General features: G+C 41.8%; 2 protein-coding genes across 2 annotated transcripts; one reads left to right on the forward strand and one right to left on the reverse strand.

The window, feature by feature from the left end:
* Positions 1–251: 251 nt before the first annotated feature.
* On the forward strand, positions 252–8563 carry mymk (myomaker, myoblast fusion factor). Its single transcript, XM_050050232.1, has 6 exons — positions 252–718; positions 1476–1590; positions 4135–4283; positions 6568–6684; positions 6961–7101; positions 7323–8563. The coding sequence occupies exons 1-6, from the start codon at positions 584–586 to the stop codon at positions 7521–7523; spliced, it is 858 nt and encodes a 285-aa protein (XP_049906189.1). The 5' UTR covers positions 252–583; the 3' UTR covers positions 7524–8563.
* A 5189-nt stretch (positions 8564–13752) lies between these two features.
* LOC126393833 (tetratricopeptide repeat protein 16) lies at positions 13753–24691 on the reverse strand. Its single transcript, XM_050050217.1, has 13 exons — positions 24621–24691; positions 23935–24132; positions 22783–22873; positions 22418–22555; positions 21878–21978; positions 21584–21713; positions 20743–20957; positions 20142–20440; positions 19317–19461; positions 19035–19200; positions 17207–17340; positions 16598–16745; positions 13753–14542 (listed from the first exon to the last, which is right to left on the reverse strand). Exons 1-13 carry the CDS (start codon positions 24674–24676, stop codon positions 14363–14365), a joined length of 2001 nt encoding a protein of 666 aa, XP_049906174.1. The 5' UTR covers positions 24677–24691; the 3' UTR covers positions 13753–14362.
* Positions 24692–24900: the final 209 nt, after the last annotated feature.

Here is a 24900-nt window from a genome sequence, read left to right on the forward strand (position 1 = left end):
CATTCCGGCTCCAACTTCCTGTTGACCCCCAAAGTCTGTGGGAAACTGTTTTGTCTATTGCCAGAAACAGATAAAACAATCACTGAGAATATTAATGCTCGACCCTGGTCCTAACAGGCCGCAGATATGCTACAGTATGGCATGCTAACTCTTGCCCTGCCCTCAGCCCCTCCCATGATGCACTGGTATGCAAACAGCTGCCCAGCCATGATACTGCACATACAGGCCTCTATGGACCTGCCAGCCTGGGGGACATTTAAACTTTAAAGGGCCAAACTGGACAGCTGGGTGTGTTCATGCTGCGTGGGAGTGTGTGTGTGCTGTGTATGCATTTTGTCGCTCATCCATTCACTACTAGACTCACTCGTGACACACAATGAGGACTAAGGCACCCGAGGACATCTGCTTTCCTGGTTGACATCATATTTTTATGAACTAAGACACCACTGAGCGAACACAGCTTTTACTTTATCTTCTTTGTAAGATCATTTCAAAGACTGACGAACGTCTGAAGCCCAGAGTGTCCTTGTTATCTGCAAGCCTTCACAGTTTGTGTTTGAGTTGTGTCTGCTGTCCCTCCGTCATGGGTGCATTCATCGCTAAGATGCTGCTTCCGACAGTCAGCAGCCTGGTGTTCCTGCCTACAGCCAGCGTGGCCGCCAAGAGGGGCTTCCACATGGAGGCCATGGTCTACTTCTTCACCATGTTCTTCACTGCGGTGAGCTTATGGTTCATGAGACAGACTGAAACGATGTTGCTTGATCTTCTGATTGTGGTGTTTGAGTGAAATGTTGGTGACTGAACATGCAGCTAGCGGACTCTCTTTATGGCTCTGAATGGAAGGTTTCATCATTTTCAGACATGCTCATACCAGTGTTTTTGTTCTTATGTTTTTTTGCTGTCAAACTCACCAACATGATATTTGCTCAAGAAAGTTGCAAAAAATTTACAACTGAGAGGTTTCCATCAGAAGTTAGGTTGGGGTTCAGCCGCATTTTATTGAATCTGAATCCAGTATCAAATCTGTTAATCAAAACAGAATCTACAATTTTAAGTAATAACAATTATAAACAACTCATATTTAAGAGCTCCTTAAACTCAAGTTAAAACCTAAAGTTTTGCTGGATATGTGACTCATTTGTGATCTCTCTAAGTGACCACAGGAATGTTTCATGCATCACTCTTTGCTGATAGAGAAGAGAGAGGAGACAAAAGATTTGCTAGACTCAACGTAACTCATTCAGCCATTTTACCATCCTGGAATTCATGATTGAAACAGCTGTTGAGGTCCACCTCGATACACAAGTTGTATACAGTATATGTTAATTTAAATGGAAAAAAGAAATCATCAATTAATGATCAATTGTTGAAATTTGGATTGTATGTAAAGGTTAATTGATTGGTAACTTTTTTGATAAACCTCACTGACACTGTGACTGTCCATTTGACTTGAACTTGTCCATGTGTTTCTGTAGATCTATCATGCATGTGATGGACCGGGTCTCTCTATCCTGTGTTTCATGAGGTATGACGTTCTGGAGTACTTCAGTGTTTACGGCACGGCTCTCTCCATGTGGGTCACACTGATAGGTAAGTCCTAGCTTACAGTCTACACACTAGTTAGTGGTTAGAAGCACATTAACTGTCTGTTTTATGTGTTTCTTCAACAATCAGTGGCCGTAATCGCGACAAGACCTTGAGAAAGACACGAAGATCCTGCTCACATAATTATTCTGAGCCATTTCGCCTGTCTTCTTCGCACATTGGATTTCCGAATAGGTTTCTTTTATTGATCTTTCTGAGAATTCAAGTTCGCAAGCACAAAACCACAATTACCGTTTGGCGGTCATAAACCTCTGAGAACAGGTTAAGTTGCAGTTGGTTTACATCCATGTCAGTGAAAACATGGATGCTTCACACACAGACGATCTATACAATCAGCACAGTTTCAAGTTTAGAGTCACCAATTCATCTGACCAAATGTCTCTCCTTCTGTTCCTGATACATGACGTTTAATAATGTCCAGAAGAGCATTACGATGTCACAGTGAAGTTGACCTTTGACCTTTTAGACATGAAATGTCATCACTTCATCGTTTTATCATTTTAGACATTTGTGTGAATTTTTTGTCGTAATTATGCATGAAATCTTGAGTTATGCCTGTGTTCTGTGAATCACAGTAACTTTGACCTTCGACCATCAAATTCTAATCACTTCATCCTTGAATCCAAGTGAACGTTTGTGCCAAATTTGAGGAAATTCCCTTAAGGTGTTCTTGAGATATCATATTAACAAGAGTGAGATGGAGGAGGTCACAGTCCGAGTGAACGTTTGTTCCAAATTTAGGGAAATTCCTTCGAGGCGTCCTTGAGATACGGCGGTAACGAGAATGTGAGGGACGGACGTAGGGACGGACGTAGGGACAGACGTACGTAAGATGGACAGGGAACTCGAAAATACAATGTCTCCGGCCCTGGCTGTCGCCGTCACAGAGGCGTAAAAAACCCTCATCAAAGAAAATAAAATGATGATTAGTTGGTATTAAACGACAACATTTCCCAAGGACAAGTTTAAAAACAGCCAGCTCTGCCTGGGACAGTTGTTAATGACACATGCTGTGTCCTTGAGTTCAGTTCACATGTGCTCTGACATGTTTGCTTTCACTCTCTTCTATGATTCCTGTCTCTAACACACACACACACAATCACACACATTTATACATCTGCTCCCGTCCCATACCCGTCTAAGCCCTGAGGTTTTACATCAAGGGCTTTAAATCACGTGAAGGACCAAATGCTTCGACAGCTGACTCCACTGATTGGTCCCCTTCTCTTTGTCGGGCTCAAGCTTACAAGTGTCACCAAGCGAGAGTGTATTTATTATTCCAGATCTGTTCTGATGTGGTGTGTTGATTTGGACTGTTTTGAAAGTCCATTTTTGTCTGGCAGATCAGCCTCCAGGATTTTTGACAACACAAAATATGTTACAAAGGACACCAGAATGCAAACTGTGAGGAGGCGTCACGCTGCCACGTTTGGCTGAAGTGAAAGCTTTCAGACTCTTGGGGTTCTTGTGCCTGGTGCTTACTGTAGGCTGCCTTCATTTTCAAATCACTTTCCTTGAGGCTGGATTTATGGGAATTCTAAGGGCTTCCTGGGATCCTAGATAAGGATGAGGATTTGTGTAATGTTAGTCTCTACTTCAGTCTTTCAAATGACAATTTGTAAATCAATAACTCACCCCATGTTATGTTGAATTTGTGAATCTGGCATGCCTCCGCAGTGAACAAAGAATCCAAAAACTGAGAAAATTCTTGATGAATTCAAGTCATCGGGGTGCAAAACTATATTAAAACATCCATTTACAAACTCTCACACAACTCATGCAGTATAATCCAAGTCTCACTTATCCAGTCGTAACCTTAACTGAACTGAAACTAAAACTTATTGATGCTCAAATGCCAAACTCCATTGATAAAAACGGTAATTTTACCTCACTGAACACGGGAGCTTCTGGTCTACCACTGCCTCAATCAGTCTGTTTGTTTTATTGTGTGACATTGCTTATCCAAACTACCCGTTAAAACAACAGAGTCACACAATAACTAACTGAGTGAGGCAGCAGTAGACCAGCAGCTCCCATGTTCACCGAGGTAAAATCACTTCGTTTGTCAATTAGGTCTGGCATTGAACAGAGGACTTCCACATTGACTGTCTGTTTGGGAAGTACAGAGCATCCGGCTGGATAAATGAGACTTGGATTATACTGCACGAGCTGTGTGCAACTTTGTTTATGGATGATTTGATATAGTGTTGCTGTTGTTAAACGTGGACTCCTATTACATAAATTCATCAAGAACTTTCACATTTTTGGATTCTTCGTTCACTGTAGGCATGAGAGAAGTTTTCCTCACAAATTCAGTGTAACACAGGGTAAGTAATTGATGCAGAAATCGTCATTTGGGCGGTGAAATATTGTTTTGATTCAACAACAAATTAGCCTGGTAGAATGCAAAATGCAGGATTCTGGTCTGAGTGGCTCATCTGTTATCACCTTACTCAGAGAGCAGACCAGCAACAATAAGAAACCTGGATCCAGTTTGTGTTACATGCAATTTATGTCTCTTTGTTCCAGCTCTGGGCGACTTTGATGAACCACAGCGCTCCAGTATAACCATGTTTGGGGTGTTGACCATCGCAGTGAGGATCTACCAGGATCGCTGGGGCTATGGGATCTACTCTGGACCCATCGGGTCGGCTGTCTTCATCATCACCGTCAAATGGGTGAGAGGTGTTTGGAGTTGGTGTTAATACTCTGCAGATGATAGCTTAATGTGTGGCCATGTGATCATCATATGCGTTCTCATCCCAACTCATCAAATATCGCCGCTTTGTCTGTGGACTTTAATGTCTAAATATGACACGCTGGGTACACTCCGGGACGGTGTAGCTTTTGACTATTATGTGCTCTGTGCCATTTCAAAATACGGTAACACTTTACAATAAGGTACACAAAACTAGAGTAGTTACTGAGGAACTAATGAGGAACAAATGAGTAGTTACTGAGGAACTAATGAGGAACAAATGAGGAACTAATGAGTAGTTACTGAGGAACTAATGAGGAACTAATGAGTAGTTACTGAGGAACGAATGAGGAACTAATGAGTAGTTACTGAGGAACTAATGAGGAACGAATGAGGAACGAATGAGGAACTAATGAGTAGTTACTGAGGAACTAAGCTACACAAAATTAGAGTAGTTACTGAGGAATTAATGAGGAATTAATGAGGAACGAATGAGGAACGAATGAGTAGTTACTGAGGAACTAAGCTACACAAAATTAGAGTAGTTACTGAGGAACTAATGAGTAACGAATGAGGAACTAATGAGTAGTTACTGAGGAACTAATGAGTAACGAATGAGGAATGAATGAGTAGTTACTGAGGAATTAATGAGGAACTAATGAGGAACTAATGAGTAGTTACTGAGGAACTAAGCTACACAAAATTAGAGTAGTTACTGAGGAATTAATGAGGAACGAATGAGGAATGAATGAGTAGTTACTGAGGAACTAATGAGTAACGAATGAGGAACTAATGAGTAGTTACTGAGGAACTAATGAGTAATGAATGAGGAATGAATGAGTAGTTACTGAGGAACTAATGAGTAGTTACTTAGGAAATAATGAGGAACTATTGATGAACTAATGAGTAGTTACTGAGGAACTAAGCTACACAAAATTAGAGTAGTTACTGAGGAATTAATGAGGAACGAATGAGGAACTAATGAGTAGTTACTGAGGAACTAAGCTACACAAAATTAGAGTAGTTACTTAGGAAATAAAGAGGAACTACTGATGAACTAATGAGTAGTTACTGAGGAACTAATGAGGAACTAATGAGGAACTAATGAGGAACAAATGAGTAGTTACTGAGGAACTAAGCTACACAAAATTAGAGTAGTTACTTAGGAACTAATGAGGAACGAATGAGTAGTTACTGAGGAACTAAGCTACACAAAATTAGAGTAGTTACTTAGGAACTAATGAGGAACAAATGAGTAGTTACTGAGGAACTAAGCTACACAAAATCAGAGTAGTTACTGAGGAACTAATGAGGAACTAATGATCAACTAACTATTAGTTAATGGTCAGTTCTTCAGTACCTCCTGATCAAATTTCAGAGAAGGAACTAATGAGGAACTAACTATTACTTAATCATTACCTACACTTTTTGTGTACCCTAAAGTAAAGTGAGACATCAAAATGAGTAGGGAGTCTCACTTTACTTTAGGGTACACAAAAAGTGTAGGTAATGATTAAGTAATAGTTAGTTCCTCATTAGTTCCTCAGTAACTACTCTAATTTTGTGTACCTTATTGTAAAGTGTTACCCAAAATACACTTCTGATTTTGCGGGAAATGTACAGTTTCTGCTCATTAGATGCATACATGTTTTTCAAAATAAACTTACTATGTCTGTAAAACAACTCATTTGTTCATTTAGTTCCTTGTGCAACAAAAGCATGTGGTTAGGGTTTAGAAAAAAAACATCATAGTTTGGCTCTAAATTCACTCAGGAAGTGAGCAGCAAGCTCTGGGTGAAAGTCCGGGGTTTGTTGGACCTATCCACCTCCCCTCCTGTCCACCCTATAAAGGCTTTCCAGCTCCTTATATTATGTTGTTACAAGCAGCATAAACTGACGCTGCCCGGCGGAGTATTTGAGTATTTGATGAGTTCAGAATGAAAACAGGCTGGATGAACACAGTATATGGAAATTTACATGGCATCTGATTTGAATGTTTCACTGTCTTCTCCACCGTTTTACAGTCTTTGTTCCACTACATCTGCTTCATAACATTCTTCTTCTTCTCCCATCCTCTTTCATTTCTGCACTGTCTTCTACTTATTTTTTTCCCATTTTTGTTCATTTCAACTTGACTTCTTCTTCTCCTCTTCCATCCTTTCCCTGTACTCTTCGCCTCTTCTCTTTCTCCTTTCCATCAACTCAGACACTTGAACTTGGTGTGTATCTAATCTGTGGATAACATTGTAATGATGGTGTTTCAGCTGCAGAAGATGAAGCAGCTGAGGGCCGTGTATCCAGAGAAGAAGGTGTACACGCAGCAGGTCGGTCCAGGCTGCTGCTTCGGCGCTCTCGCTCTGATGCTGCGTTTCTACTTTGAGGTGATTGTCATGGAAATAAAAATAACCCTAACACATAAATACTATAAAATGCCAAGGTCATGGTGACGTGGTGAGACTGCTACGCTCTCACTTATTTATAAGGATTATTAAAGTGCTAATTCACCAATCGCTAACATTTTTTTTAAATCAACTTCAGTCTGACGTTTCCCATATGCAGCTTTTATCAAAACATTTTGTTTTTCATTGACATATGGCAGCCAACACTCTAGATAAATATCTTCATAAATAGGATGTGCTGTACTGTCTTTGCTACAGGAGTGGGACTACGCCTATGTCCACAGCTTCTACCATCTGTCTCTGGCTGTGTCCTTCATCTTGCTGCTGCCAAAGAAGAACCGATACGCAGGGACGGGACAAAATGCTGCAAAGCTCAGCTGGTTCACTCTCTGCTGCTGTGTACGTTGCATTTATTAAATCTAAATGAGAAAGGAGCTCAGAGGTCAGCTGTGCAGGTTATATGTGAGGGCAGGATGGACTTGCATGGTGTGGAAGAGATAGAACGTTAGAGGTCATATCATTTAGAGGGTAAACTGACCCTGTAGTGAAGCAGCATCACTCACAGTCAGTCAAACTGTCCTTCATGTCACCCTCATCCTGTTCCCTTATTGCCCCCCCAGAGCATGTCCCCTGGTACTTCTAAAGAGAAGACAGACAAGCCGAAGAAGAAGCTGTCTCGGACCGTGTGGACAGTCCCTACCGAGAAGCCATGGACACGACGCTGCAGCACCCCCATCCTGCCTCTTTTTAATCCCCCACCCTCCACACCTGTCAAAGGGACCAGCATCAGCAAGCTCAAAGAGATGAACGGCTGGAAGTGAACCTAAAAACATAACTGTCAGTCGGTCTAACGTAGGAGGACTTCATCCTGAAGAACAGGCAGTGACAGTGGCCGGCTACGAGCGGGAAACGGGAAAATCACCAAATAACTGTCAGCCAAATGCTGATAAACTTGTATGTGGCTGGTAAGTTAATCTTCTTCAGCAGGAAACCAATCATCATGTGGACGTTCTCCTCTTCTCCAAAACATCATATTTGGCTGGTAGAATATTTAAGGTCAGCAGCGACTTCAGGAATTCTCCAGCCACTGACACTAGTAGGTTAAGAAGCAAAAGGATCCTGATGTGGTTATGAAAATTTCAGGGCAAGAACAAAAGGCGAGTCAGGCCTCAGGTGCCCTCAAAGACCCGATAAGAGCACAGCTGTCTGAAGCACTTGTCCAAAGCTCAGGACGCTACGAAAGAACACACACAGCACGGACAGGGAGACGGTGGCTGAGACAAGCCAGTAAAACTGACTGGAAAATTTATGAGAAGAACAAACAGGCAGATGGTTTATCTCTCCAAAATATATAAATTGTCTTTAGAAATGTTCCTCAGGGGAGACGCTTCGTCTGCTCGCCTCTGTCTGTCCGTCCCCCTCCTCTTTCTCCTTCCCGTCTCTCTCAGGGAAAGGAAGCACGCGGCTGAATTTGTTTATGAGAATTACAAGACTGTAAAGCACATTTGACCGTTTTTATACGTCCTCGAGGTGCCAAATGTGTCATGTGGAGCATCAGACGTTGGAGAGAGGGGAAGCGGCGTCCCAGACGTCAGTCTGTAACCCGACTGAAGCATCTTGATGTGTTTCTGGATCAGCAGGTGGACTCGTCTGTCTGTTAACTCTGGTTCACTGACCGAGCAGCTTTGGCTTCGACTTCTGTCCCAAATGTGCACTGTTCAGACTGCTGAAAACTTTTATCATTATCATTATCATTTTGTTATTTATTGCAGATTGTATATTCAGTTTAGTGTGTTTGTTTTTGATAACTTTGTTATATTTTGAAAATAAAATGAAATGTTGTGACCCTGTTTTAACTGGTCTTTAGGGACAGGATGGAATTTTAACAGCCTCAACCATCTGAGCCATTATCATAATGCAGTGTTATGTACTTTGCAGAGGCCGACCATTGATGAAAATCCTGACTGGCACATACTTCAAGGCCCAGTCCAGTCTAGCAGCACTAATCCAATTCCAAACCCACATATCCCATTCCACTTTCACTTCAGGAGGACATGGAGTTGTGCGTCCGCGCACGTCACCTGCCCCGAACACTACCCAAAGACTACAAACGTGTTCTGCGTATCTTAGACAAAACAATCTCCGGCCAAAACGTGAATGAACCTCCCCTCCACCAGGGAATGTTTTGAGTCGGAGCCAAGCCGCCAGCTCCTGTGCCCAGAGAAAGGTGTTTTTGTCTGGGCTCAGAAACTTGGCCGGCTGGGCCACCGGCACCACCCGGCTGGCTGCGCCTCCCGGCCCTGACAGGACGGTAACTCGAGCCTTTTATTGCACAAGTGTGAAACACTTTTCAGCTCCTTTATGACCACTGTCTATCCCGCACCACTCTGCTGAGGGGCTGAAGCCCACACACGTTCAGGCCCGAAGTACTATACTTGTGAGGACTTTCTTCTGTCTCTAATCCCCAACTTAACAATACAATTACCAAAATATGACATCGACCGAATCCTAATCCTGATCCTAACGACAAGCCCTGACCTCAAAAGACCCATCATGAGGACCTGCTAAAAGATTTTCAGGATCAATTCACTCCTAGGACGAGGTCCTCACAAGAACAGAAACACAGAATCACGCACACACACACACACACACACACACACACACCGTCTGAGGGTCTGAACCTGGGCCTGTCCGCTGCAGGTTGTACTGGGCGGCCACACTGCTCCACAGACATTGACAGTGTCAACACAATAAGCGCTGATTGACATGTGTGTGAGCGTGGCCGTCTCCGTGGTCGTCTGCACCTACATTCCACGGCGGCGTGGAATTTCAGTGGGTATCGAAATATAATACAGTAATACATCTGAACAAATAAGAAAATACGACTTCGACACCAGAAAAGAGCGCTTTCTCCAATAACCCACATGACCGCTCAGAGAAGGTGAAGAGAAAATACGCTGCATTAGAGTCAATTAAGCAGCAAAGTGCACGGCGTGAAGTGACTGCGACAGACTGAGGTATGTTTGGTATGTTTGTGCTTTAAGCTGTGTGGTGTGGGTACTTTCTATGGTGAGACTGCAGCCTGTGTGCCACAGGTCCTTTCTCTGTGTGTCAGCTGTTGCCACAGCTGTTGTTAATGCTGTGAGGCCAGCTGACTCTCAGAGAGCAAAACAGAGCTGCAGCCACTACACATCTTCACTGCTCATACTCAGTACATGTACATGCACAGTGAAGTCAAGCTATAACTGTAGCTTAACTGGCCTACTGTCCTTGTCCCAGTATACAAGCACGGGAGGGGAATCCATTTATTGAGCCAAGTATGTGCGACTCCTCTACGATAGGTGGAGATATGCCCCCTTTCAGCTTGTTAGTATTGGACCTTTTTCCTGTTGACCTATTACGTCACAGACCAAACAATGGACAAACAAGTTAGCTACGGTTAGCTAGCAGCTAACTGCTACCATGGTGGACAACTTTACAGCTCTGTACATTTGGTCCGTCCAAAAAGTCACGGCTCTGGATGTAGATTTCTCCATGTTGTTACCGGCTTCTGCTTCTCTTACACATTTAACGTTATTGGACTTCCAGGTCAAAGCCCGGGGCGGAAACTGTGGAGCATGCTCAGAGCGCCTCGGCCAGTTTGGGGTGTGTTTGGGTGTGTTAGTCTGACTTTGAGAAATTCGATTTAGTACAATTAGACTAACATGTTTACATGGATTTTAAAAGTCCGGTTTTGGTTGGACTGACACAATAAATCAATTTTCTCTAATGTAAACGATCTGACTGGTGACTGTGACCAGTGAGACGATCAGAGTCATTACTAAATCTGCAAAACAAAATGTAAATTGATGTTCTTTTCCATTCAGTACTGTTATGATAATACAGGGAGTTAGTTCATCAAGATTTACAGTAGGTGGCACTAATTTCTCCTATCAGGTGCCACTACAGAAGAGGGCACAACAAGATGATGTAATTAAAGGTATACTATCCATAGCTGTTGGCCGCTGTTTGCAAACATGCTCGCCAGCGAAAGTGACTGTAAAAGCCAGACACAGATTCGCTCTCATTTGGTGTTTCGCCTCACTAGACTTGTGTTTTCTCGGATGGCCATTAGCTTTCACAAAGTGGTCGCTAGACTTCCTGGGGGCCTCTCACAAAACAACATTAAAAATACATCAATTTAAAATCACACAGTATCAGTGAGACGATATCATTCAATGTCAGTCCAAAATTAAAGCAAAAAAATGAGTAAAAAATAAAATTGTCACAAACTGCCATAACAAAGTTTACATGTGATTCATCAATTTTAGTTTTAGTGACTTCTTGAAGGAATATCTAATATCAATCTGTTAATGCTGGTAGGGAGCACACTCCCAGCAGAGACGCCTCTATAAACAACACTTCTCATCATAGAATTTGTACGTGGACTTGGTGCCACCAGAAGACCAGTGCTCACTCGACGTGTCACATACCCATGACAAAAACCCCTATATACTAGTCAAGAAACTGAGGTGTATTCTTTAAAATGACAGTATGCATGAATAACAAAAGCCTAGGTTTTAGTTTAGCCTCCAGTCAGCTGTGTCTCTTGAACGCCTGCTGCTCACAGTCTGTCACCAGGGCTCTCATTTATAAACATTGTGTACGCACAAAACGAGGCCTGAAAAAGGCGTTCGGCATTTCCCACACAAAAGTTGTGATGTATAAAAACGGACTTGCGAGGAACTTTGACCCATGCTTACGAACATTTTGGAGACAGGAAATTGGCGACACAGATGGTGAGGTGGAGCCTGATTGTAGAAAACACCATTTTTGTCTTTTGTTTCTTACATACATTTCTAGTGTGGATGCTGCGCATTGTTTTCCAAATGAGACCCATGGTCGCTACCTTTTATAAAGCCCCAACCTAATGTGAGCGTTGGTGGGGTGCACCAACACAGAAACAAAGAGGAAAATAAGAAAATCCAGACAGACGGCAGAGTCTCTGCAGAGAAATACACTGCCACACACTGAGAGTGGGTCATAAGCAATGTTTAAGAGAAATTACACGTCTGCGTGAATCTATACGTTGTTGTTTAAGAAAATGCTGCATAGTATATCTTTATCAGAGCGCCAGTCAATCCTTGAACAAAGGAAACCAATGGATGTGTAATAACGGAGAGCACACCAGACAATGGAAAAAGAGTTTTGCACAACTAATATTCAGCTCTGTGCTCTTGGAGGAGTAACAGTGTGCTGAAAAAGCAAGTAAGCGAACCTTTAATTCTGATTATTTTGTCAAATCACACAGAGACACACTGTGCAGTGCTTTTTGGACGGCTTAAACTAAACAAAAATCTTAAGTCAGATGATTCCCACAAAGCAGGCTCACTCTCCCACAATGCTCAGCAAACTCATTGCTTATTTACTAAGAAAGCCACAGCAGGGTGTCTGCAGGTACCTGACACTTACATGTAATGCTTTTTAAAATCTTTTCAAGATCATTTCTAACTAAATTTAAGGCTTATTATTTGATAATTCATCTTTTATTTATTCAAGCATTGCAGATAAGAATAAAGGCAAGTAGTTTGTATGTAGTCCCGTGCAGACGAAGGCTTTATGTGGTAATATGGTATTGGCGCCACCCAGTTGCCAATTAGAGTTAAATTTCTCCAGTCACCTTGAGGCGTCCTGTTCTAAAAAAAAAAAATCCATATGGCGGTTAGGCCTAGATAAGAAATGAGCTCTCTAGCGCCCCCATTTTGTTTGATGGGGTCAATAATGGAGGGGTCCCCTCAGATTATGTGTGGTCATATGCCTACAAAGTTGCGTGGTGATGGGTGAAACCCTTGAGATGTTATACACCTTTATGTGATGAGCCACGCCCTCCGCAATATTCATTGCCTTATAGAAGCTCAGTTTTAGTAAGTTTTCCAACTTTTGCCAAGAGGGAACTTTAGATATTGGTCCCTAGATTATGTTCACCCAGTTTCATGCAGATCGCTCAAACTTCCTAGGAAGAGATCCATTTGAAGTGTTTTTCAAAAAATTCAAAATGGCGGAAAATCTATATAAGCGGAAGTTATGGGTTCTTGAGGCAAATGTGTTCCTCATGAGGAGAGGCATCTCTGTGCAAAGTTTCATGTCTCTACGACATACGGGGCATGAGATATGCCCATTCAAAGTTTGAAATTTCAATCGGTTGCTATAGCGCCCCCCTTTGGCCAATTGATGTAATATTGCTTCATTCGCATCCTCCCATGACCCTCTACCACTGTGCCAAATTTCACATGGATTGACCAAGTCAGTGAGGATAAAAACATGGAACAAACACACACACACAGAGTTTTCGTCATTATATAGTAAGATAAGATATGTATGCGTACTACATCAAAATGCATCTTCAAGGCCTACACTCTAAATGAAGTGCTTGACATGTACTGTCTCTGACCCCCACCTTCCACATACACACTATGCAGCTCTCCACACAACTACGTCTGTCACTTTGCATGTGCACAGCTGAGCGCAACATCGTGAAGGCCTCTGTGGAGGACAAAAGGTGAGTGCCGTTATCCCCATTTGTACGATTTACAGTGTCTCTCGCCCGTCTCTGTGCTGGCTGACTTTAAGCCCGGCCTTTTAGCGTGGCCTTTTGAAACAGGCCTAAACCACTTTGGCTTTAAATGTGGTCACACAACACATCGTACAAGCTAGTTCGAGCTGGCTGAGATCTTCAGATGCTGCGTGGTTAGGCTGGATAAGACAACTCCATTGTCTGAAAATGTAATATCCTTTTTGACTGACACAGATTTAGTTTGTGGTGAATCTACAGAGGGTCAAGTTCCCTCATAACACAACCTGAGGGACATCACAACCCTCAGGTCAGACACTGCTTGGCTTCAGAGAACATAAACTATCACTAATTTAATGTTATTCATGCTCATGAACATGTATGCACTCTCTTACTACTCGAGATAAGAGACATAAAGACATAAAACATATAACAGAGAGCACATAAGAGAAGAAATGTAAGAGATGAAGATGTTGTTGCAGAGCCAGTGCTCAAACATTTAGTTCTCATGTCATATATAAAATGAGAAGGCACTGATTACACAGAGTAGTAGAGCATCCTGAGAAACACCATCATGCTAAACTTGTGGCTGTGCTGCCACCTATTGGACTACAGTACATAATAACATGCTAAGTAAAGGATAATACCAGAGAAGTGTTGCCACTGTTGATTTACTCTCCACAGCCTGCCTTATTATTCTCTTTTACTGTCTGATGAAATTTAGGATCATGTAGATGTGATGTGGTTATTTTTAAAGTTAGTTCACATTATAAGGGTGTGCTCATCAACAGCCCACTCCTCTTCACATCCAGACCTTCCTCATCTCCTTCTTCATCTCATCTCATCACCACCACCATCAGCGCCTAGACTCCATAGGGGGCTCCCTAATCTTCTGCGTTTTTACCACCCTCCTGTAATATATATATATGACATCACGATGGGGTCAAATCACCAAAGACTTTTCACATTTCACATACTTATGTGCACATGTAAATAAATATTCTCTTCTCTCAGAGCGAGTCTCTTCTAATTCAAATAAAACTCAGCATTCTGATGCTGCAGAGAACAACATATTCAATTGTTCACTTCCCACCGCGAGTAACTCCACAATCACTTCTGAGATGTGGAGCCCAAATCTCTTGTTGTAGTGCGACCTCTTAAAGGCAGACTGGTGGTGTTCCACTGTGTGGACGGTGGTGGTGGTGGTGGGTGGTGTGTGGCTTGGCGTGGTTCAGTGTGGTGCTTTGGAGCCTGACGGTCATGGTGAAATGATCGAACCACTTCCTCAACCTGCCACAATCAACACAGAAGAACAGCTGTGGTTCAGCATGATGACAACACTGCCGGACGTTTCACACCTCCTCAGTATCAGCTCTGTAGCTGCTGCCGTGGAAAATAACATGAAATATGAACCTATTGTATTTGTGTTTCTGTTGTCAGTTTGCTTTTAGAATATATTTGTCCAAAAAAAAAGAGTTGAAGACAACGCAATGCAAATACGATACACTCAGGATGCAAATGGTGTTACCATCACATTTCATGATTAACTATCGCTCTTTGTGAGTCTGAGGCTACATCTAAAACAAATACGTTTTTGTTTTGAACATGGAATTATTGCTTCATTTGTGCCTCCACACTTCTCCAGTATTTTAGAACCACTTAAAGAGAGACTTTTGAAAATGATGCTGACTGCATCTTAGTTTGAAAACTTTTGGAAATGATGAAGTAGCCACCAACGTTCGCTGCCCAATAGGTTCTATCAGTCATGGCGTGTCAAGTCAAAACATTCAGCTAAGTCTACGTACTGTACCTTCTGTGACATTATCCTCCTGTGTGGGTACTCCTTTCCCATCGCCATGACTTCCTCCAGCGATGAATACTGCTTCCAGTGCCGCTCTGTTATGTCACCATATTTGCTTTGCAATGACTCCAAATCTGTCTCCTGCCGCCTTGACCACCTTATACTCGTGTGTTACTTTGACTAATAGTTCCACCTCGTCGTCGGCACAAGCAAAGAAAAATCTCCGGTCTTATTTTTCATCATCTCCACAGTATTTTCTGTAAATAAGCAACAAACCGCAAAGTGGACAATCTGCTTCCTGTTAACATAGGCACATGCATGCCCAGTGTACATGAATGGTCATGGATATGTGTTTCCAGCCTGTTAGTGTGGACGGAGATTGTATCTGAAACCATGCTAAAACATGTGTGTACAGAGAGTGTTTTCCTTTTGAAATAAAAACACCTCACTGTAGATGCAGCCTGACAGGGCTCTCACATGATCGTCTCTGCGTCACAGTCTTGTATGACATTAGTTTGATGAAATGTGTCAAAATAAACACCAGAGGAAATTATGTCATGTTGCAAACTTGGTGAAATGGGCCCTCGTGTTGTATGAAACAATGTTGCTGCTATTTAAAGGTTTACAAACAAAGGTATCAAATATGCTGTAGCTTGTGTTTATCATATTACTCATGTATAGAAAGGATGGGATGGAGGACATTTTGACTAGCTGCAATAGGAAAGGAACAGGTGTAAATAATGACATGAGCGATGGCTGAATTGTATTTAGCTGCTTTGATGTCAGGTTCCTGGTGTTGTTAATGCTGACTCAGGCAGTGCGTTTACATGACATTAGAGAAAATCGATTTATTGTGTCAGTTCGACTAAAAACAGACTTTTAAAATTGATGTAAACATGGGAGTCCAACTGAAATCGTACCAAACTGAATTTCTCAAAGTCAGACTAACACACCCAGATAATGTGATCGTGAGTTGAATTCCTCCTGCATGTATACAGTCAATCAGACCCAAACTGGCCGAGGCGCTCTGAGCATGCTCCACAATTTCCGCCCCGGGCTTTGACCCGGAAGTCCAATAGCATTAAATGTGTAAGAGAAGAAGAAGCCGGTAACAACATGGAGAAATCTACATCCAGAGCCGTGACTTTTTGGACNGCATATCTCCACCTATCGTACATACTTGGCTCAATAAATGGATTCCCCTCCCGTGCTTGTATACTGGGACAAGGACAGTAGACCAGTTAGATGTCCTAGTTGTGATATAGCCTTAACTTCACTTAACTGTGCATGTCAACATGTATATACTGACTGTCAGTCACTGGGACACTGTCAAGGCATCTACTGTGAGAAAGGTCCATTGCTTTGTATGGTTTCACCCTGATGTTGAAAGAACTGTCAGTGATTTCTGTTTCTGAATATTTTCTGTCCAGTTATACAAGTGTCTTGGTCAGTTGTTCTAAACGATATTAGTTTTGTATTTAAAGGATTAGACCTTTGTTACTGGCTTTTGTTTGTGTATTCATTTAAAATGTTCCACTCAGCACCTGCAGAAGGCTCTTCACATTTATCTGCATCTCCTGTTGGTCGACACACAGCTTCAGCTTCAGCTCCTGTCCTGCGCCGGGTGGGGCTTCTGATTGGCTCACTGTGTTCCCATTGGCCAGAGTCATCTTCTGGAGCCTCTCACTCAGTCTAAGAACACATAAAAACACAGGACACACTTGTCCACATGTACAAGCTCTACATGTGGTCCTTATTTGCAAAAACAAGGAGCAGCTGTATCTGTACGCTTTGACAACGAGCTGTGGATAAAAACATCTCAGTCATTCATGACTATTTTACACAGTGTGAGTATCATTTATTGGTTCTACTTTTTTTGCCACAAATCCAGTGCAGGGAGGTTGTTAGAGAAAAATCTCTCAGTTGGTGTACTGCTGCTCGACTGGAGGCACTCACAGTAAATGAGAGAGTAACACCATGTAGAGGTGAATTAGTGAGGATGTAGCTGGTCAGTTTGCACCAGCAGCAATCTCATCTACTCTGAGTACACTGTGAGGACTGTTAGTTCTTTATAACATATTATGCAGCAACGCATTTGTTCTAACATCCATCAGGTGTGTCCAAGCCTCGCAGAGAATTTTTGTGTTGCTGACCTTTGTTGATCGGAGGAGGAGCTGTAGGCCTGGATGGTTTCCATCAGCTGAACACTGACTGCTTGTCCTGCTGGACTGGACAAAACATCAGACACACTGCTGCCAGGGAACAGATTCATGAGCATAGGAGGCACCTACAAAAACAACACAGACACACACAATTTACTACTTTTTGCCACAACATGCTATGGAAATACAAACAACTTCACTGTTTTCTGAGAGGATCATTAGTGGAATAATGTCTAGACCTGACTGATCAATATGCAGAATCAGAATCAGAATTATTGGCCAAGTACGTGTACACGCACAGTACAAGGAATTTGACTCTTGTTCTCAGTGTAAATACACAACAAAGACAAGATTTGACAACAACAAAGACAAGATTTGACAACAACAACAATCAGTGCAGATTGATTTCAACAGCGTGTTTGTGATCACGTGACTATTACATGCAAATTTGATGAATGTCACTAGCTAACTTCAGCTAACTTCAGCTACTATTTTCTGCCCACCAGGTCAACCATTCCCAGAGGTCTAATGAAACGCTGTTAAAAATCTGGGTCGTGACTAAAAACACAGAGAAGTTGTGACAGGACATTTTAATTCCATCCAATTCGAAGCATGTTTAAAACAATGCTTGAATGTAAACGTCCAGATTGAAGACGGATTGACACGGATATTGATCCACATATGCCGCTGTTTCTCAGAGACTGTTTTTGTTACATCTTCCCTTTACATTCTCCTATTTTCAGGACTTAAAGTGGCCTTTGTATTTTCCTATTTTGATCAACTGGAACAGCCGTTAACGGAGCACATCGTAGTCATTTGTGCAGTGTTGATAGTCTCTGCCTCCAGTTGCCTGCCCTGCTTTTTGACTGCGCACCATTGTATGACATCATATGCAAAGGGATATTCTGGACTTTCGATAATCTTCAAACTTGTTTATTTCATTTGTCATTTTCAGCTGTGACTGTAACGTTTAAAGATATCTACTGTAGTTAAGCAAAGTGGTCCGACCAATCTGACATTTCTGCTTTGCTTATTTGGACTGTGTTGCTTCACTAGCGTCTTTGACAAACCAAATCTGAGCTAAACAATGTACTGCTGTGGACAGGCCCGCAGCAAAACACATTATAGCCACCTAAAACAGATATTTCATTTTAAGTGTATGCTATATTTAGATTATTTTTACCGCTTTACCTTACACACTGACTGTTGGAGGCAGCGGTAGAACAGCAACTCCTGTGTTCTGCCAAGTAAAATTACTGTTTTTTTTGGGGGGGTTTTGTGGCTTGGAGATAATGGCTTCAGTTCCCTGTCGGAAAACGCTGTGTGACAGCAGTGAAAATATTCTGTTTCATTTTATGTACATGACATGTTGGCTTTCTACTGAGAAGTTATTGTAGGCAAACATTGTGATTCTGTCTATGTTGCATTTGTGCAGAGTGCAAAGGGTACTGAAACATGACGATAAATTACATCTTAATTGCATCACTGTAAAGTAAAGAAGTTTGTCTGTAATTAAGCCCTAAAATCTGCGTTATACTCAGACACTGCTTCTCATCAACTGAAAGCATTTTATGAGAGAGGAGCACAGCTTTTACCTAAAATCCACAATATAGAGAAAAAACTACACAGAAATACTGTTAAATCTATCACAGCAGCATCTTCATATTGGTGCGTTGTATTTACTGACAGACCTAAAATGACATTGAAAAGGTAAAATTGAGTTAATCTCATTAAATCAAGAGTTTATTCAACGTTTTTTAGACCAAAATCCTCTCGAAAAAAGTGTCAGTTGATCTAAACGGTAAGATGAAGCTCTGACCTCCTCGTTGGTGGGATCCAGGATCAGTGTGCAGATGAAGTCCCGTCCAGCTTCCTCCAAGTTCAGGAGTTTCTGGAAGGCCTTGGATCTGTTCTCATAGTACTGACTGGCTGTGGGGTTGTACTGGACGGCCAGAGAAAACATGTCAGCTGCCTCCTGGAGACGCCTGCAGACGCAGGCACACACACTCACAAATAAAGCCTCTAAAAAGGAATTGATAACCCTTCTCTCCAGAGTGTGTTAGTGTGGTTGTTAATTTGGGTGCGTTAATGAGGGTCTGACCCGTCCTGGAAGCTGATACAGCCCATCGTGTTGTGGAGGACAGCGAGGCGAAGCCGGAAAGCAGGGTCATCGGGCTGCATCATCTCCTCAGCCTGCTGGTAGTCGGCCAGAGAAAAACACCACTCACCCTGCTTGAAGAAGCAATCTGACACACACATAAAGATATTAAATGGATCCTTCCAACCAATGTAGTTCAACATTTAGTTAACACAATCTGTAATTTCACAGGTCAGGTGTGCAAGCAGGCTAAAAGGTGACTTCTTTACCTTGTTTTGTCCAACCAACAGTTCAAAACACCAAATATGTGAAACAGGCTTTTCACAGCAGACGTTTCGACCTGTCACAGCAGGAACACACAGGTGCTACTGATGACATTAACGATGGCTCTGCTCTGTTTAAGTGTTGCAGTGAGGCAGCGCGCATAGTACCAGAGACCAACACAGGTAACTGGAATGTAGCCATCATTCACTTTATTATTTTATTATTTATTTACACCCGTCAACAAGTCAACACGAATGAGATGCGAGAACCAATTAATCAGTTACAAAAATCTTCTGTCAGTTAACTAGCTGATAAAGTTACCAGTCAATTCTGCACTCCTGTGTTTAGGAGTACCAAAATTAACACTGCTTTGGGTTCAGTTGGCAAGCAAAATAAAAATTACATTACTGAGTCCTTAGTAACATAAGTCACTGTAAGAAGATCAGCAGATGATGATCAGATTCACAGAGTTGTGTATATACACAAAATGATTGTGTTTGGGTTCAAAGCAAAGAAAGAGATGCTCTCACTCACACACACACACACACACACTCACTCACTCACCTCCTCGGTTCAGGTACAGGCCCGGCTGGCCCTTCTCCTCCTCGATGGCCTTGTTGAGAAGCAGAGTGGCCTCAGCGTAGAGCCCTCTGCTGAAGCACTGAACAGCAAAATCATTGTAGGTGAGAACCAGCTGAAAGTTCACCTCCTTTTCCAGAGAGTCACGCTCATCCTTCTCATCTCTGGCCTCCGCCTGACCTCTGACCTCCTCCCTCTCCCCCTCCTCCTCACTCAGCTCCACAGCCTGGACTAGATCCTCAATGGCTGCTGTGAAGTCTTTCAGGCGTCGGTACAGAATCCCTCTGATGGAGAATTAGAGAGTAGACTTAATTTGAACTTAAATAAATGTAATTAACACTAAACATGAACATATAGCTGTCATGTTTTTCTCATTTTTATACTTGATAATGATTATCTATACATTAGTATGTTCTCTCCACATCTGTTTGCCTTGGTTTCCCCCCACAGTCCAAAAACATGCGGGTTGTCGTATCATTAATATGTCAAGTTGTACATTTTGTTGACTTTACAGCACCTGTGTAACCTGAGAGATTATTTATTCTATTTCTCTCTTGTCTGGGTCTTTCATATTAGCTGGACTCACCTGAACAGGTAGAGGCGTGCGTCCCGGGGGCAGTTCTCCAGAGCGATGTTGATCATGCAGAGGGCCTCAGGCAGCTGGCCGGTCAGAGCTCGGTCCACAGCCTTTTGTCTGGCCCGTTCACTGGCCTCCTGCAGCTGCAGCAGCAGGACTCGGGCCTCCGGACACGTTGGGTTCAACGCTAACACCGACCTGACGTCTTGATAACACTGTGATGTCTGGACAGGAGAGAAATTCACTGGGAGTTTGACCACAAACATTTGATGTGTGTTTATAGTAGGTGCAATATATCTAAGATAACATATGTAACTTTATACAATATGAGTGCTCTTTTCTGTCTCTACGTCTTAATATTCATATTCACTGATTAATTATTAGCATGTATTAAATATATATCCTTACTCACTGCTCCAACTTCTTTGAAAAATCTTTTGATTTGAATTTTCCTTCTGTTTATTCAGCTTAGAAATGTCTTTATAAGACCTTTGTTTTTTCAGCTGCAACTGTAAAAACCATGTGAACTGTGTAAATGTGTTCGATATTGACATACGTTTTCTTTTTCTGCAGTTTCTTTGTCAGAAGAAGAAACAAAAGATTTAAAGTTCTGATACAAAGCTCTTCATTACTTCTGTTGTCTGTGGCCTTGCAGGGCTGTGGACCGACAGGTTTAACATCATTTAACTCTCCTATTGAAACCGAAACATCTGTATTTTTCAACGTGGACCCTATTATCCCATTTTCCCCTCGACTCTCTACAGCATCGGCTCACTGCCTGAGATGTACAGTGTATATGAGGCTGCTGGTTTTAGGGATGTTAAGTGTCAGAGGTGTCTGCAGCTGTAACCTGGTTGAGTAGTTTGTGCAGTCGGGCTCTGATGATGTACAGATCTGAGGTGGGAGCCTCTGACTGCATCCAGTCATTCACCAGCTTCAGACATTCAGTGTGGTGACCTGCAGCTGTCAGACAGTCCAGGCTGGGACACAAGGTGCCAAATACATTCATGAACAATGTGTGTATATTACATCACTTACATCTACAGACAGTGTGAAAAGCAGGATATTATTGCAAGATTATTGTTAGTAAATCTAAGCACAAAGGCACAATTTTAAACTAAATCTTCGTATGTAGGTTGCTGACCTTCTGACCTTGTAGGCCCTGCAGTCGGGCTTCACCTCAGCAGCTTTGTTGAAGGCCTCAAGAGCTTCTACGAAAAGACCTCGGTCAAACAAACACTGGCCCTGAGGACAACAGGAAACAGAGAGATCAACATTAAATGATTTAATGTTTAGTGTAGAGTTTTATTATGGGTGCGTAAAGGTTACCAACTGTAGCTTTAACCCAAAACTTTTTATTTCTATTAGAATAAAAGTCACTTATTTACTTGGACTAAAGAACGTGATTTATCAACTGACAAGTTCAAATCACATCATCGTCACATCTGTCTGTTTCTATGTGATGTAAGTGAGAAGGTTACTGATGAAAACATTACGTATCATGTCTATTGTCTTAACATCACAGAATATGTTTCCATATCTGTGGTCATGGTTCAGCAGTGTTTCAACTTTCATCTTCAACTGTTGTGTGTTTACTCTGAGTCGTGGTGGATAAACACACACTTAAATGTACATGTAACAGCACAAATAAACCCCAGGTGGAACAGAGGAGTGTTGTGGAGACCTGGAGGTTGTAGATGAAGGCCAAGCGGGTGCTGAAGGCCCCGGGCTCCAGGAGCGAGGCTCGTTTGTAACAGGCTGCTGCTGACTGGAAGTCACACAGCTGCAGGTAGGCTTCTCCTTGGCTCACACACAGCTGAGTCTAAAACACAGCAGAGGTTATCAGGGTAAAAAAATACAGACAGTGAGTCTGAAACACTGAAACCACCAGTTGGGTAGTACATATGTGTCACAAGTAATCTGATTTTTGCTAAAATAAAGCATTACTCTAAACATTATCATCAGAATCAGATTATTAAACATGAATCAGAAACCCAAACAAAAAATATAGTATATAACAGAGTAATAATTATTATAATAGTGCAGCACCTGTTCTGGCTGCAGTGTGATGGCTTTGGAGAAGCAAACCACAGCCTTCTCAAACTGGGACTTTCCCATCGCCTCGACTCCATTTCTGTAACTGCGAAGCAAACAATCAAAGGCATTATTCAACCCTGAAAAAGCATCGACACAATTTTATGCTCCAACTGTTGCACATATTTTCAGTAAAGATCCCCCACATTTGGTTTGTCAATGAGACATTTTCCAATGCTAAAACTATAAGTTGTGGTGTCCCTCAAGGGAGTGTGAGAGGGCCACTTCTTTTTCCTATTATACATTAATGATATGAAGGCATCCTGTTCAACTGACCAGTTTCTCTATGTGGACGATTTAGCAGCTCTGGTGTCTCATAAAGATTTAGCAGTTGTTGAAAAGTGTCTGAGTGAAGAGCTTCAAAATGTTGGGACTTGGCTGTCTGATAATAAGCTGTCTCTTCATTTAGGAAAAATAGAGGCCATCTTTTTTGGCTCCAGAATAAAACTAGGAAACACCCCAGAGGTGAAGATTAAGGTAGGACACAGTGAACTATTTGATGTACATTAGATAAACATCTATCAGGGGAGGCCATGGCGCTGAAAGCCGGAGCATTAGTTCAATATCATTTAGATTATGTGGCCAGACTGCCCACAAGTTAATCAGAGTTGTGTTAAAATTACCTTCACATACCTATCTTGAATCAGCACGTTCTACAACTTAATTCCCTTCCTGACAATAAAAAATTTGTTTAATATGAGGTTCCCAAATATCTGTCCAACTACTGTAATCGCCTCAGAGACAATCACAACTATTCAACAAGATGCAGCTCAACAGAATTTAGTCTTTTTAGATTTAAAAGTTCAATGGGCAAAAACACCTTTTTATATACGGCTGGGATTTAATGGAATAAACTTCCAGTATCTCTGAACTGACTCAAGTGGAGAGAAGAAATGGTTAGCAAAGTCTTTCAAAAAAGGGACCTTGCAAAAATTAACACAGTGTTGCCCTTTCATGTCTCTTTTTTTGGTATGTAATTATATGGATACTGTATTCAGTATTTCTAACTCCATTTCATTAACTCCTGAATCAGAATACTGCAGTGTAAATTCACAACACAAACTGAAAGTGAGGCTAAAGTAGCTTTCATTCACTCCTTCATTTAACTCATGTCTCTCACTGTTCTGCAGCCTTGCTCTGGATGATGAGGCTCCCCTGCAGCTCTGGTCTTTGAGGACGTTTCTCTCCTGGTGCCAGAAGGATTTTTCTGGAGCCAAAAAGCTGCTTGAAGGTGCTTTTTCTCCTGGCCTCATCCAGCTCCTCTTCTGACACTGCAGTGGGAAATAAACTCTGCTCCTCTGCCTGCTGATAGACAAATTTGATTAATATTCAATACCAAAACATTTCAGTCTTCTGGAAGGATGGATTAGTTTTCAGCACTAGTTCCAGCCTGGGAATGACGCTTATTTAGCTAACTGAAAATAACAATAATAATAATAATAATAATAATAATAATAAATTAATCATAACAATTTCAGGTGCTCTTCGAGAGCATTTTACCTTAAGAAAGAAACAAAGGAAAAATTAAAATTAAACTTTAGAGTCCAACAAATTGGTCTCAATTCTATGGTATAAAAATAATATTAAATATTAACGTTATCACAACTTATTAACCATGTTCCCTACTCTGGTTGTGTTATATAAGATAACGCTAACATTATTGAAAACACAGCTAGCCAGCTAACGTCAAACAGTTGAGTATCAAACGCTGCTGTAAGCTAACGTTAGTTGTAACTTGTGACTAATGTTAGCTCGCTACTTTCTTATTGTTTTAACAAACATTTGTTGTTTACCGTCTCGTTCTGTCTCTGGTCCGGAGTGTCCATTGTGTCGCCCAAAGCTCTGACATGAGCTGTTATATTAGCAACATTACTTTTACACTCTTCGCTGGTACTTTATGGTTGCTGCGTGATGTTAAATCTATGTGTAACCATGGAAACCAACTTCAACGCTGTCGCGCGCTCGAGAAGAGGCTTTTATTTTCTAAACAAATGGTTTCTACTACCACTTCCGTTTATCACTTCCGGTTCTGTTTCAAACCAGCTAAGAATTTTTCTTTTTCTTTTTTTTTTA

This window comes from Epinephelus moara, chromosome 8, assembly GCF_006386435.1.
Source record: "Epinephelus moara isolate mb chromosome 8, YSFRI_EMoa_1.0, whole genome shotgun sequence".
Classification (NCBI taxonomy): domain Eukaryota; kingdom Metazoa; phylum Chordata; class Actinopteri; order Perciformes; family Serranidae; genus Epinephelus; species Epinephelus moara.